The sequence below is a fragment of the Pseudorca crassidens genome, chromosome 15 (assembly GCF_039906515.1).
Source record: "Pseudorca crassidens isolate mPseCra1 chromosome 15, mPseCra1.hap1, whole genome shotgun sequence".
Classification (NCBI taxonomy): Eukaryota; Metazoa; Chordata; class Mammalia; order Artiodactyla; family Delphinidae; genus Pseudorca; species Pseudorca crassidens.
Window position 1 is genome coordinate 26,708,256 of NC_090310.1, and position 13,041 is coordinate 26,721,296.

The 13,041-nt window shown below is 47.1% G+C and overlaps 1 protein-coding gene across 5 annotated transcripts in view; it reads left to right on the forward strand.

Annotated features, from left to right (window-relative positions):
• Positions 1 to 13,041, forward strand: part of PDXDC1 (pyridoxal dependent decarboxylase domain containing 1) — a 51,041-nt gene that overhangs the window by 34,408 nt on the left and 3,592 nt on the right. For 3 of the 5 annotated variants that reach the window (XM_067706568.1, XM_067706570.1, XM_067706567.1), the window contains 11 exons: positions 3,690 to 3,753; positions 5,122 to 5,178; positions 5,475 to 5,563; positions 7,020 to 7,125; positions 8,593 to 8,764; positions 9,366 to 9,484; positions 9,754 to 9,875; positions 10,854 to 10,946; positions 11,035 to 11,131; positions 12,012 to 12,116; positions 12,634 to 12,860. In XM_067706568.1, the coding sequence (XP_067562669.1) occupies positions 3,690 to 3,753; positions 5,122 to 5,178; positions 5,475 to 5,563; positions 7,020 to 7,125; positions 8,593 to 8,764; positions 9,366 to 9,484; positions 9,754 to 9,875; positions 10,854 to 10,946; positions 11,035 to 11,131; positions 12,012 to 12,116; positions 12,634 to 12,860 (1,251 nt within the window). The remainder of the gene's footprint in view (positions 1 to 3,689; positions 3,754 to 5,121; positions 5,179 to 5,474; positions 5,564 to 7,019; positions 7,126 to 8,592; positions 8,765 to 9,365; positions 9,485 to 9,753; positions 9,876 to 10,853; positions 10,947 to 11,034; positions 11,132 to 12,011; positions 12,117 to 12,633; positions 12,861 to 13,041) is intronic. The other 2 variants (XM_067706571.1, XM_067706569.1) reach the window with 1 other exon arrangement.

Sequence of the window (13,041 nt, forward strand, 5' to 3'; positions counted from 1 at the left end):
TTCCCCCTAATTCTTCTCATTACTGATTTCTTATCCATCAGATCTTAGTTCAAATATCACCTCTTGAGAGAGGCTTCCCTGAGCCCCGACCCTACCTAGAGTAACACCCACCACCTTCCATCACTCTCTGGGCTCTGGGTTTTTTCCTTCATTGAACTTATTACTACCTGAAATTGTGGTCTGTATTTGTTTGTTGTCTGTTTTTCCCCTGAAGAAGCCTTGTAAAGGCAAGGACTTTTGCCTGTTTTTTCATGGTTTTATGTCCTGTGCCAAGTATGATACTTGGCATACAGTAGGCACGCAAGTGTGAATAAATATATAGAATCTGTGAATTGGACGCAGTGTTTATTCCCTTTTTACTAGTGAGGAAACTAAGGCACAGATAGGTTGAGTGCGTGCCCAGGCTGCCCAGCGAGGCAGTGGTAGAGCTGGGATGCACACTCAATGCCTGCGAACTTAGTCAGTGGACCATCCCTCTGAGGTCAGTTACAGGAGAATGAATTCCTCCTGCCTCAGGCTCGTTGTGAGGGGGTATATCAGATAATGCATGGGAAAGCAAAATGAAGACTGTCAGGCGCCGTAAGATAGAAGTAATTATTAAGTGTCTTTTGCTCCTCACCACGGTATTAGTCTAGTGCTTTCATAGGTACTGACTCCGGAATCCTCACAGTAAGTCTCTGGGGTAGAGTAGCGTTATCTCCATTTCTTCGGCTCAGATGAGTCGTGTGTCCAGAGTCCCAGAACTAGTATGTGGCAAAGCCAGGACTTGACCCCAGGTTATCACAGAAGAGCTTCTCTGCTGCTCAGCCACTCCCTTCTCCAGGCGTCCATGGCCGCCTTCCTTTCCACCTGGATGGCCCTTCAGGAGCCTCTCCCATCCCAGAAGCACAGGCCCACTGCCCCAGCTCACTGCCTCCAGCACCAAGGCCTTTTCCAGGGCCCGGGGTGGTACTTGTGCCCGGCTTTATCAGTGCCCAATTCAGTCTTCTCTGCAGCTGCATTCTGATAAGGCTGTTGTTTCACAGGACTCTTATCCAGCACATGGAGTAGATTCTAAAGTCAGCATGTGAGGGGAAACTCTAATATTGTCACTCTTACACCTGAAAATCCCAGAGTGCCTCTGGGGGGCAGTTAACATGGTTTCGTGTTTACGTCTCTGCTGGCTTTTAAGATTTTCCTGGTCCTTAGTGTACTGCCACATTCACCATGGTATATCTAAGTAAGGATTTTTTTTTTTTTAATCTTGCTTGGGACTTGTGCTAATTGAACCTGAGGATTCTTTTATTTAATCCTGTAAAATTCATTTTTTCAGCTATGACCTCTTTCCCTTTCTCTTCTGGAACACCAGTGAGCTGCATATTGAACCTTGTCATCCCACTTTCCATCAGTCTCTTGGATGCCTCCATCTCTTTGCTGCTTTCTGGTGTAGCCCTTTAGATCCTTCTTGGAGTTCAGTAATTTGCTCTGGAGCTGCATCTAATCTGCCGTTTAACCTATTCACTGCGTTTTAACTTTCAGTGACCTCTTTTTCATTTCAGGATATTCTCTTTAGTTCTTTTTCAAGTTATTCTGTTTTTTAAGCATCTTTTTTAAAAAAAAAAAGATTTCTGGTCCTTCGTTTCTGTTTAAACGCAGTGATCGACGTCTGTTCTGATGGTTGTTTCAGTGTCTCGGTCCTTGGGGCCACAGATTGTCCTCTCAGCTGTGTCTGCTGACTCTTGCTCCCTGTGTGTGTTGTAATTTTTCTGTTATGAGCTAGATTTTTTTTTCTTTGACTGGCCTAGGTCCATGTATTTATGTTGGTTTCACAGGTTTAGGAGTCTTACACTACAGAGGACATCCCACCCAGGTGCAGAGCACGCCTGACATTTTGATTTCTCGTGAGAGAATTTTTTCTCTCTCTACAGAGCATCAGGCAGAGTTAAGCTTTCTTACTGATCAGTGGGTGGAGTTTTTCTCTCTTTTCATGAAGAGTGTTTTTCAAGGGTCCTGGCTTTATGTAAACTCAGCACTATCCCTCACATGGGTTTCAAACCCATGACCTTAGACATTAAAGCGAAGTTCCAGGCCCCATCCGTGCTCCCCTCCCCCCAGCCCCTGCAGCTGAGCTTATACTATTCTTTCTGTTTTCTCTTCTTTCTGGATTCACCTTTTTTTGTGAGCCTAGCAATGGTTTGAACTTCTTTTGGTTATTGGTGACATTTAATCAAGCATTTCAGGTATTTAGAATTGATGACTTAAGTATTAGCTTGGTCTACCATGTTGCTGGAACCAGAATTCTATGTATATAACCCTGTACAGGATTTCTTGTGCAGGCTGACATTTGAGACCACTGAGCTCAAAGAAATAAGAAACAAAAGACTATAAAGTCTTGGCACTCAAGTCATTCTGCCTTATCCTGAGAATAGGGGAATGGGTGTAGAATTTTGTCACTTTGTTCCTCTTTACTTATTGGGCTTACTCCGTTCTATATAAATATTAAACCCCTCTAACTTTAAAGGTATTAATAGATTTATTTGTTTATGTGAAAGTTAAAGGAGATAGTACCTATGAAAGCACAGGAATTGGCTCAATAAATAATTGGCAGATTTGAATGTACCTCTTGCTTGATCTGAATCACATCTACTGTCCCTTTGAAAAGCTTAGTAGAGAAGATCTTGCACCAGCTACTTCCTGTCTCTCCGGTTAGCACATCCTGTTGTGGGCCTACGAGTGAGCCATCACTGGCAGAGCCTTGGGAAATGGTTTCAAGACGAGAATTGTAGTACTGGAATTGTTAAATGCTTAGAGATCCTCTCTCCCTTCTCCCGCCTCCCCCCACTTCAAATACCGCAGTCTGTCAAGGGCATTGCCGCTCCCTTTGTGTGCTGACCCCACGGGAAAGCTGACGGCTCACTGTACATTCGTTCAGTGGAGAACATGGACCTAGTGCTGTGCAATCTTAATGCAGTGGACGTCTTCAGCTGTTACGAAATCTGTTAGTGAAGATAGTTGTCTGATGCCTGTCCCGAGTATAAGTACCGCTTCAATGATTTAGAAAAATGTAGCTTCAGTTCTAGACTGTGGTTATCCACATTGCCAGCAGGACTTGCATCCTGCCCAGAGAGTTTTACAGGGTGAGTAGAAAAAGCTCCAGTCAGTCCTGCTTGAGGTGGCGTCACTTCTGGATTCTTGAAAGCTCGGACGCTCGACAGTGATTCTAGTGCCACTTTTTCCTTGCCTTTTTTTATCTTTCACGTTAGACCCATGTTTATCCATAATTATTAAAATTTCCTCCCACTTTTCATTTTCAAGGTATCAGTGTCAGATGTTATAATTCAGCCATGTATTCTCGGGACTGGCTTATAATTATGTCTTAAGAATTTTACTAAACCATTGATTTTTGTTTCTCTAGCAAATGAAATTAACCTTTGAACTTTTTTATGTGGTTTTTTGTTGTTGGTGGTGGGGTGTGTGTGTGTGTGTGTGTGTGAGTGTGTTTTTCGGCTTGCAGGAAGTTAGTTCCCCGACCAGGGGTTGAACCCAGGCCCAGGCAGTGGAAGCACCGAGTCCTAACCACTGGACCACTAGGGATTCCCTTTATGTGTTTAAGTGCCAATGTCTGTAGCCTATTTTCCAAGCTCACTGATTGACTTTGTAGGTGTTTGAAATTTACTGTTACTTGGTAATAATCAGATTCCATCTTTTAGGTGGAGGATGAGCTCAGTTCGCCAGTGGTGGTGTTCAGATTTTTCCAGGAGTTACCAGGCTCAGGTAGGTGATTTTAAAAAGGGGGTTATTTTTCTCTCTGTGTTTAAGGGCTTTGAATTTTAAACCACTTCAAGTTAACTAAATAATCCAAAATATTTTGATTGCTAGAATCTTATCATCATTTCAAAAAAAAACTGAATAATGTTCACAAGAACTCCAGACCTATTTGCCTTAGCATTTTCCTGACAGTTTCCTATGATTAAACCAGTGTTTTCCAAACACCAGTCCCTGGACTAGTGCTGGAATGAATGAGAGAGAGTCCCTTGAAAATAGAGCTGGGGGCCCTCCTTCCTGAGCATTTTGACTCAGTAAGCTGGATCTAGGAATCTCTATCTTTAAAGAATGTCCCAAGTGCCCCCTACCCAGTCCAGGGCTCTGTTATCTTTCACCTGACAGCCACGGTCCCCTCTCACCTGACCTCTCACTTCCATACATTCCACACGCTCCATTCCGGGCCGCTCTCCACATCCTGCCACCTCCCTGCCCAGAAGCCTGCGTACCTTCCGTTCCAGATGGAAGGCCTGTGGGTCCTAGCCCTCGCCTTCCCCTCCGACTTCCTCTTCCTGCTCACTGTTCTTCAGTCAGACTGGTCTTCTCTGAGTCTCTAGAACACTCCACCGTCTCCTAGAGCAGGACCTCTGCACTGCTGTCCCCCTCGCTCTCGCTCTTCTGGCTCCTTCTCACCATTCAGGTCCCTGCAGCGTCCACCTCCTCATGGAGGTCCTCCCTGCCTGTCCTGTCCAAGGTGACTCCCTCACATTATATCAGAGCTCCCGCCTTCTTTCAAGGCCCTAACAACAGTGTATGGTGATTTCATTTCATTTCCTTATGCTACTTCTTCAATAGAAGGTAAGCACCACCCTGACAAAAACCTTGTCTGCCTCATATCATAACCCCGTGCCCAGCACAGTGCCTGGCACAAGCAGGCACCTCAACCGTTTAACAAAAGGAAGCCAGTTGTGTTTTGAGGCCTGGTGTGCTGCTGGGTCTCTGACTTCCCTGCACGGTGCTCAGTGCTGGTAGACTGGTTGGTAACTTATAATTTTATGCTTTGATTTTCCCTCAAAATTCCTTGAAAGAAAAACTTTTTAAATGAAATTAAGAATTCTATTTGTGAGAATATATTCAAATGTATTTTTCATGAGAAAAAAAGTGAAAGCTTTAAACTCTCTGTAACATATATATTTTTTAAAAATTTTAATTGTGGTTAAAAAAACATAAATTTACCACCTTAACCATTTTAAAGTGTACAGTTCAATAGTGTTAAATATATTCACATCATTGGACAACAGCTCTCCAGAATTTTTTCGTCTTGCAAAACTGAAACTTCATACCCATTAAACACTAACTCCCATTCCCCCTTCCCCCCAGCCCCTGGCACCCACCATTCTACTCTCTGTCTCTCTGAATTAGACAGCTTTACTTCATGTAAGTGGAATCATACAGTGCTTGTCTTTTTGTGGCTGGCTTATTTCATTTAGCATGACACCTTCAGGGTACATTATGTTGAGCATGTGACAGACTTCCCTTACTTCTTACGGCTGTATGTACTCCGTTGTATGTATGTGCCATTTTGTTCATTCATGGTGAGATACACATTTGATTTCCGGTTGAGACATTTCTCTCAGGTTAACGTTGGGAGCTAAGTGAAACGGGGTTGGAGGGGTGTTGTGTAGTTAGCTGTGTTTCTGGGAGGCGAATCCCCTCTCTGTGTTGTGTGTCAGATCCAGGACTTAATGCCATCCCAGCGCCCAACATGGCCCCGTCAGCAGTCAGCCAGGAGAGGCACTCCTGCGACTCACTGAACCGCTGGGTAAGATCAGCTGTCACGTGCCCTTTATTCTGCGTCCTGGATGGTTGGGATAATACATGGTCCTGTCTGGGAAATCAGAAACCCACAGGGGGAGCCTCTTGTGAAGGCGCGGGGCTTCGTCCTGGGCTTCTTAAGCAGACCACAGCCCCACGTGCTGCACGACTTCCAGCAGGTCCTGTCAACATTGTTCCCGCCGGTTCCTCACGGGACTGTTTCCCTGCTGCTGTGTAAGGCTGAACAACAACATGCAAGACGTGGCCTGCGGTGCAGCCACTTTGGAGCTCTGGTGATACCAGAAGCACATGAGCCAGACGCTTGCACGCCTCTGGCAGTCTGGCGACATGGATCAAGAGCATTATGCTTTGGCTTCTTTTTGACACTGAAATCATACCTCCTGGATTTGAGTATAAAGAATATTCTAAACGATGTAAAGATGTTCACTAGAGCAGTACCAATCCTAGCAAAACACTGGAGAAGCCCTCAGTGGTTAGGACTCCGCGCTTCCACTGCAGGGGGCGAGGGTTAGATCCGTGGTCGGGGAACTAAGGTCCTACAAGCTGCACGGCTCAGCCTAAAAAGACACAAAACAAAACAAAAAACATTGGACATGCCTAACCTAGGGGTTTTGGTGAATAAATTATGGTACATCCACACAGTGACATTCAGAACAGCCAGTATAAACCACATAGCTGCATGTTTACGGCAGAGGGGAAATGGTCATTGTAAATTATGTGAAAAAATGCAGATTACTACACAGCATGTAGAATGTCATGTTTTATGACAACAGAAGACACACATACATACACACACACACATACACACCCAGAAGATCCGGGGGTGGGGGATGGTTATACCACATGTCAACAGTGTGTGTCTCTCAGTGGTGTATTGTGGGTAAATTTTCTTTTTTTTACTTTACGTGTATTGCCTAGATCTTTCTATAGTGAACTTATATTTTTGAGTAAGAAAAAAGGTAAAATTTACGGTTTTTAAAAACAAGGTGGTGGGCTTCCCTGGTGGCGCAGTGGTTGAGAATCTGCCTGCCAATGCAGGGGACATGGGTTCGAGCCCTGGTCTGGGAAGATCCCACATGCCGCGGAGCAACTAGGCCCGTGAGCCACAACTACTGAGCCTGCGCCTCTGGAGCCTGTGCTCCGCAACAAGAGAGGCCGCGACAGTGAGAGGCCCGCACACTGCGATGATGAGTGGCCCCCGCTTGCCGCAACTAGAGAAAGCCCTCGCACAGAAACGAAGACCCAACACAGCCAAAAATTAATTAATTAATTAAAAAAAAGGAAAAAAAACAAGGTACCATAAGTATTCAAAGAAAATCAAAGGTGAAAGGAAACTAGCCTCCAGTAGCCTCTTGGGTCTGGGCTGAGCGGACGAGGGCAGGTCCAGAGACACTGGATTCCCTCCTTGCGGGAGTGTGTTCATTCTGCCCCTTTCCCTGCAGCTGGGAGAACAGCTGAAGCAGCTGGTGCCCGCGAGTGGCCTCACGGTCATGGATCTGGAGGTGGAGGGCACGTGCGTGCGGTTCAGCCCCCTGACTACCGCGGCAGGTAACCAGTCTTCGTGGGTCGCCGTCGCTGTTCTGGGAGCACTAGTGCTGTGTCTGTCGAAGTCCAGGCTGTGATATTCTCTTCTCTCCCTGGAGAGGCTTTTCCTTTTCCTTTGGGCTGAGTTTAGGTAGATTAACCTTCCGGGGTAACTTCTCAGAAAGAGAGACCTCTGAAGTCAATTGAATTCCTGTGTTTTGATGTCCTGTGACCCTCTGTTCAGTGGTTCTCAGCCCAGACTGACTTTAGAATCCCTGTGGAGCTCTGAAAACTCCCAGCGCCTCGGCCCCACCTGCAGAGATTCTGGTTGACTGACTGGGTTTACTTGGAGTGGAGCCTGGGCACAATAGGCCAGTGAAGGTCGAGAACCACTGTTGTAGACATTTTAGAGAACTATAGAGCTGAAAGCACGTGGACTTTTGTGACAAAGTCCTGGGGATTCTTGTCCCCTCCTCGGCCATTTCATACCTGTAGGACCTGGAGCAAGTTTCTTATCTCCAGACCTGTTCCCCACCACCTCATAGTGGTGACGTGAAGATTAAACTGTGAGATCATGAATATGAAATAGCTTGGATGGTGGTTGGCGTATTTTATAGTAGGCACTTAAAAATAAGCTGAAAAGAGATGCCTTAAAAATCTGATTGTGCTTTTTTCTGAGACGATTTAAACATTTTCAGAAAATGTTTGATGGTGTTTCATGAGGTGTTTTCAACATTTTTGGAAAGATATTTTCTCAAAAACATCAAAGTGGTGAAGTGCAGGCAACTGTCCTGCACAGAAAAGCCATCGTGAAGATAGCCAGTGGCCTCCAGACCTTCCAGGAGTCTCTGCTCCTGCTATGCAGGGGGCCTAGCCCCAGAGGTTTAGCCTCTGAAACTGGAAAAGCTAGCTGTGGCTACCCCAGGCCACCTACGTTGAGGCTTAGATCATATAAGCATTGGAATCAGCAGAAGTGAGGGTGCAGTGATGTTGCCAAGACTCTTGCATCCCTGAACCCGGAGACCTCTCAGGCTCTGACCTTCAGAAGCCATCATCACCCTGCCCTTCTGCCCCCCACCCTTGCTCCCTGAAACCCCTCTCTTTCTCTCCATGTGAACATAGAGCGAGAACTGTGTGGACGCCTCCTTGTTTCTAACCTGTGCTATGATGTTTATAACCTGACTTAAGCAGTCTTTCTGTGAGAACAATCTGATTTCTATGGTAGGATTTCATTGTGTATTAAATCGGATAGGCTAATTCTTCGGTGTAAGGAAAAAATGTGTCTACACCTGGGCAGCCAGCTATATGATTTTTTAACACGATTCTTCCATATCTGGGTTTAGTGGGGGTTTTTCTTTTTTTAAACTCCTCAGCTCAGCTAATGTGCTATACCTAGAGCTGCTGACTTTCTGACAGTAGAAGTGGGAGCACTGCCCCCTCATTTTTAGCCATTCCTTAAGCGTTTGCCTAACATTCTGTGCACGTGTTCAGTTTTAGGAACTCGGGGAGAGGATGTGGATCAGCTCGTAGCCTGCATCCAGAGCCAGCTGCCAGTCCTGACCTGTACACTGCAGCTGCGAGAGGAGTTCAAGCAGGAGGTGATGGGAACAGCAGGTCTCTTATACGTTGATGACCCAAACTGGCCTGGAATAGGGGTTGTCAGGTACGGTGCAAAGACCGTGGGTGGGTCATTTTGTGAACCAGCTTAGAAATCTAAGATGACTGCGTGGAGTGACAGTGTTCATGTCTGATGAAAGTTCATCTAGATGTGCTGGGCATTTACAAGAGCACAGCGGGCAGGCGGCCCAGCGCTCACTGAGTGAAATAGGAGTTGCTGTGTTCTTTCTGTGCCAGCTTGAAAGTTACTAGGAGAACTACGTTGGGTGCACCACTGACATGCGTACAGAGAACTACAGCCCACTAAGGAGAAGCCAGTTCCCTGTTCCTCTGGTTCAGTGTGTGTCCCTCCTGTGGCCCCTTCGTCCCCTCTCTGGATCAGGGAAGCCTCCTGTTCCTCTTACAAGTGATGGGACTTCCCAGCCTTGCCCCTGCTTCTACATTTCATGCCCCTGGAGACTTGGGCTTCCCTTGGGACTTTCTGGAAAGGTTTGATCTTGAGACCCTCTGAGTGGCTCCTTTGCCCTTTGTCTCATTCCACATCCTTGGTAACTTCCAGTAGCTTCTATTCCACCTGTTATCCTGTGTCTGAAGAGACACTTGATCTTGTAGATTGCTGAAGTACTGTTATGTGATATCGTTTATAGGTATGAACATGCTAATGATGATAAGAGCAGTTTGAAATCAGATCCAGAAGGGGAAAAAATCCATGCTGGACTCCTGAAAAAGTTAAATGAACTGGAATCTGACCTTACATTTAAAATGGGTAATTACTCCTTCTAAAGTCAACTTTGAACTTTGAAAGCTGTTTTCTAACTGGTTTGAAGGGAAATGGTCTCTCTTAGCTATTTAGATCTTCCCAGGGTGATAGAGCCCTCCACCCCTTCTGCAGCCTCTCTGGGTCCCATCTCCTCATTAGATCCACGTCCTCACCCCCTCGGGGAGGCTCTCCTGTGCCTGGTCGCGCTGCTGTACAGGGAGTGGCCCGTGTCTGAGGACTTGGGAACCAAGTCAGTCTGTTGTTTCTGCCCGCAGGCCCTGAGTATAAAAGCATGAAGAGCTGTATTTACATTGGCATGGCAAGTGACGACATAGATGTTTCTGAACTAGTGGAGACCATTGCAGTCACAGCCCGAGAAATCGAGGAAAACTCCAGGGTCTGTAAGACTAATCAGTGTCTCATTCCTTTTCTGGGTTTTCCCTGGGCAATTAGCTGGAGTCACAAAGGAAGAAGCTACCCTTAGCAGTGTCTGTTCATTCGTTCTTTCCCCAAGTTTTTAAAGGCTTCCTGTGAGCCAGGCATTGTGCAGGCATCAGGGATGCCGGTGATGTGATGCGGTCACTGCCTTCAGTGAACTCACAAGCCAGAGTGGGGAAGAGACGCATGTGAGCAACTGAGGTAGTAAATGCTGTGGACAGAAGTTAGGGGAGGCTATGCATTCAGGAAGTTGTGTCCACCTCTGCCCGACAAGGCCAGGGAAGAGTTCCTGATTGGAGCTGGTCCTGAGGCTGGATGGGATGGTGCTTCTGATAACAGAACTTTCCGCCAGTAATAGACGTGCTTCTCTTGGCCAGTTGGCACGGAGGACCAGGCTTGTCAGACTTACAGGACGCTCTCCACACCAGATATGCGAGTCACTAGAAATTACTCAAAAGGAGAGAAAAGGGACCAAAGCAAGACTGGTCTGAGAGGAGGCAGAAACCTGTGTCATGTGATTCACTTTTGGTAGTAGGGGTGCGGAAGAGAAGGGAGTTTGAAATGAAGCCTAGGAGCCAACTTTTTTCATTCTTGGGTGGACTTCTTGAAGTTTCTTCCAAACCCGCCTATATTACTTCTGCCTGTGTCTCCATGAATGTTGAGAGTCATGTCTGTTTTCTATTGATATGACATTCAGATCACAGGGACAGTTATTGCTGTTCCCTGGCAAATGAGGCTGGTCACCAAGGTACGTCTGCCTAGGCCTCCTTTAACATTTTGACCTCTTCTATTTGACATTCTGTTTTATTTTTACACTGACATTTTAAAGTGCCATTTACTAATATACTTTTGAAAAATGTCCCCAGCGCTATGTTAATAGTTCTAGGCCTTCAGCAAGAAGATTAGACAAATAATGCCTTTCTTGGTCTTAACACAGCTTCTGGAAAACATGACAGAAGTGGTTCGGAAAGGAATTCAGGAAGCTCAGGTTCAACTGCAGAAGGCAAATGAGGAGCGACTTCTGGAAGAGGTGAGGCTCCAGGGTGGGCTCCCCAGCTGGCCTCAGGCTGGGCACCAGCCTCCACAGGATGGCCTTGAGCAACGGTTATGTTTTGCAGGGGGTGTTACGGCAAATCCCCGTGGTAGGATCCGTGCTGAATTGGTTTTCTCCAGTACAGGCTTCACAAAAGGGAAGAACTTTTAACCTAACGGCAGGTAGGACTCTCTTTCATCTGGAGAGTTTTGCCAGATGATGCCCTGGGATCCCACACTCGTGCTGAGGGGCCTTGTCTGTGTCCCAGGCTTTACACCAAGCACTGGGCCGGGACTCTTGTGAGAGGAGGCGAGATTTGTCTGCCCCTGGGACTCTGTCATCTTCCCTCTCCTGCCCCGACAGCTGAAATAGTACGAAAGCAGGTGCCTGTTGCCCACAGCAGACTCCTCTTGACCTCAACAAGAACGCGTTCACTCAGCTGTTCAGTCCTCCAGACAGTGTGTCTTGGACGTTTTGGTTCAGTGTTCACATTCTGTGCAGTCCTCATTAGTGTTTTGCCCCAGCAGAGAGCTGCTTTTGCCAGGGGCAAGTGAAAGATTATAGTCTGTAGTGCTGAGCCATTTTATTTCAAACCAGGCAACTAGCAAGTATTACCAGTTGCTGGGATTTGGGGAAGATATTGAGCTGCAGGCCCCTCCTTTCCTGTTCTACCAGTGGAATAATTCCCTGAACCTGGGGCCCCTTCCCCAGGAAATGATGACTACACTGTCATATGACAGCAAGGGATAATCTGACACTGAACCCGCCAAACCTTTAGCAAAGAGGCATCCATTCCTTGTTGCTAAAGGACACTTCCCATTGGGGCCTGGCTCCTCAGGCACACTTGGGCCACACTGCTGTCTGGTTGTTTTCACATGTACACAGGACACGTGGGGAGACGAGGCTGAAACACCCCAGCAGGGCCGGGACTCACTCGTGGGCACAGCTGCGAGATGGCTTTGTCGCTTCCCGGCACATGTCAGGAGACCCGGGGCCTCCCCCAGGGCGCCTGCGCCAGGACCTCCCCACACACACACCTCCCCACCCCCCTCTTTTCTGCAGGCTCCCTGGAGTCCACGGAACACACATACGTGTACAAAGTACAAGGCTCGGGAGTAACACCGCCTCAGACCCCCTCAGGCGCTCGCACTAAACAGAGACTTCCAGGTACGTCACGTCTCCATGTTTGAGTTCGTTAACACTGAAGAAAACTGGTTGTATTTCCCCTGGTAAAACAGACCTTTGCATCATGTAACGCCTAACCGTTTGGTATTACCTGCATTCCTCTGTTTTCTTGATTCTTCAACCCAAAGTCCTATTTCTCATCATTTAAGGACAGCTGTCACTGTCCCTTTAGCTTTTTCAAAGCCTTGGGGAAATACCTGGGTAGCACTCCCCGGGGGAAGTCAGGGTCTGGATAGCTGTCACGCTTAACCTGGTGTTCACTCCCCTGAGCTTTTCCTGACTGAGGTTCCCTCAAAGTCCTCGGCACTGGGGGCGTGTTAATGTCATATCAGCTCTCATTTCTCACCTCATCACTTAAATGCTTCAGAGCCAGTGATCCCAGGGGTTTCTGCCGAAGCAGCTGTGATTAAATAAAGCAATCACTTAGAGCACAGACAGCTTCCGTTGCAGGGGTGTCCTTTTCCAAGCGTTCAGTGCCGTTCATTGATCTTCCTTCTAGGCCAGAAGCCTTTTAAAAGGTCCCTAAGAGGTTCAGATGCTGTGAGCGAGACCAGCTCAGTCAGTCACATCGAGGACTTAGAGAAGATCGAGCACCTGTCGGGTGGGCAAGATGCCTCGGAAGCTAACAGCCCTGAGCGGCACCCAGGGGTGCCCACCCCTCCAGAAGCCGAGCAGACGGGGGCCCTCCAGGACAGGGCCCAGCGCCTGGAAGATGACTGCCCACAGGTAGAGGAGCCAGAGAGCTTAAGATAAAATTCAGTGTTTGCTTGGAGACTGTACTGAATATTGTTTCAGGGAAGATGAAGTTATTCTGAAAATGTGAACTGTGCCACATGCTAGTATGAGAGAAATTACTGTTATTTGTGCTTAACTGGGATTTTTGCACAAAAATGTGCCTGAAAGCCAG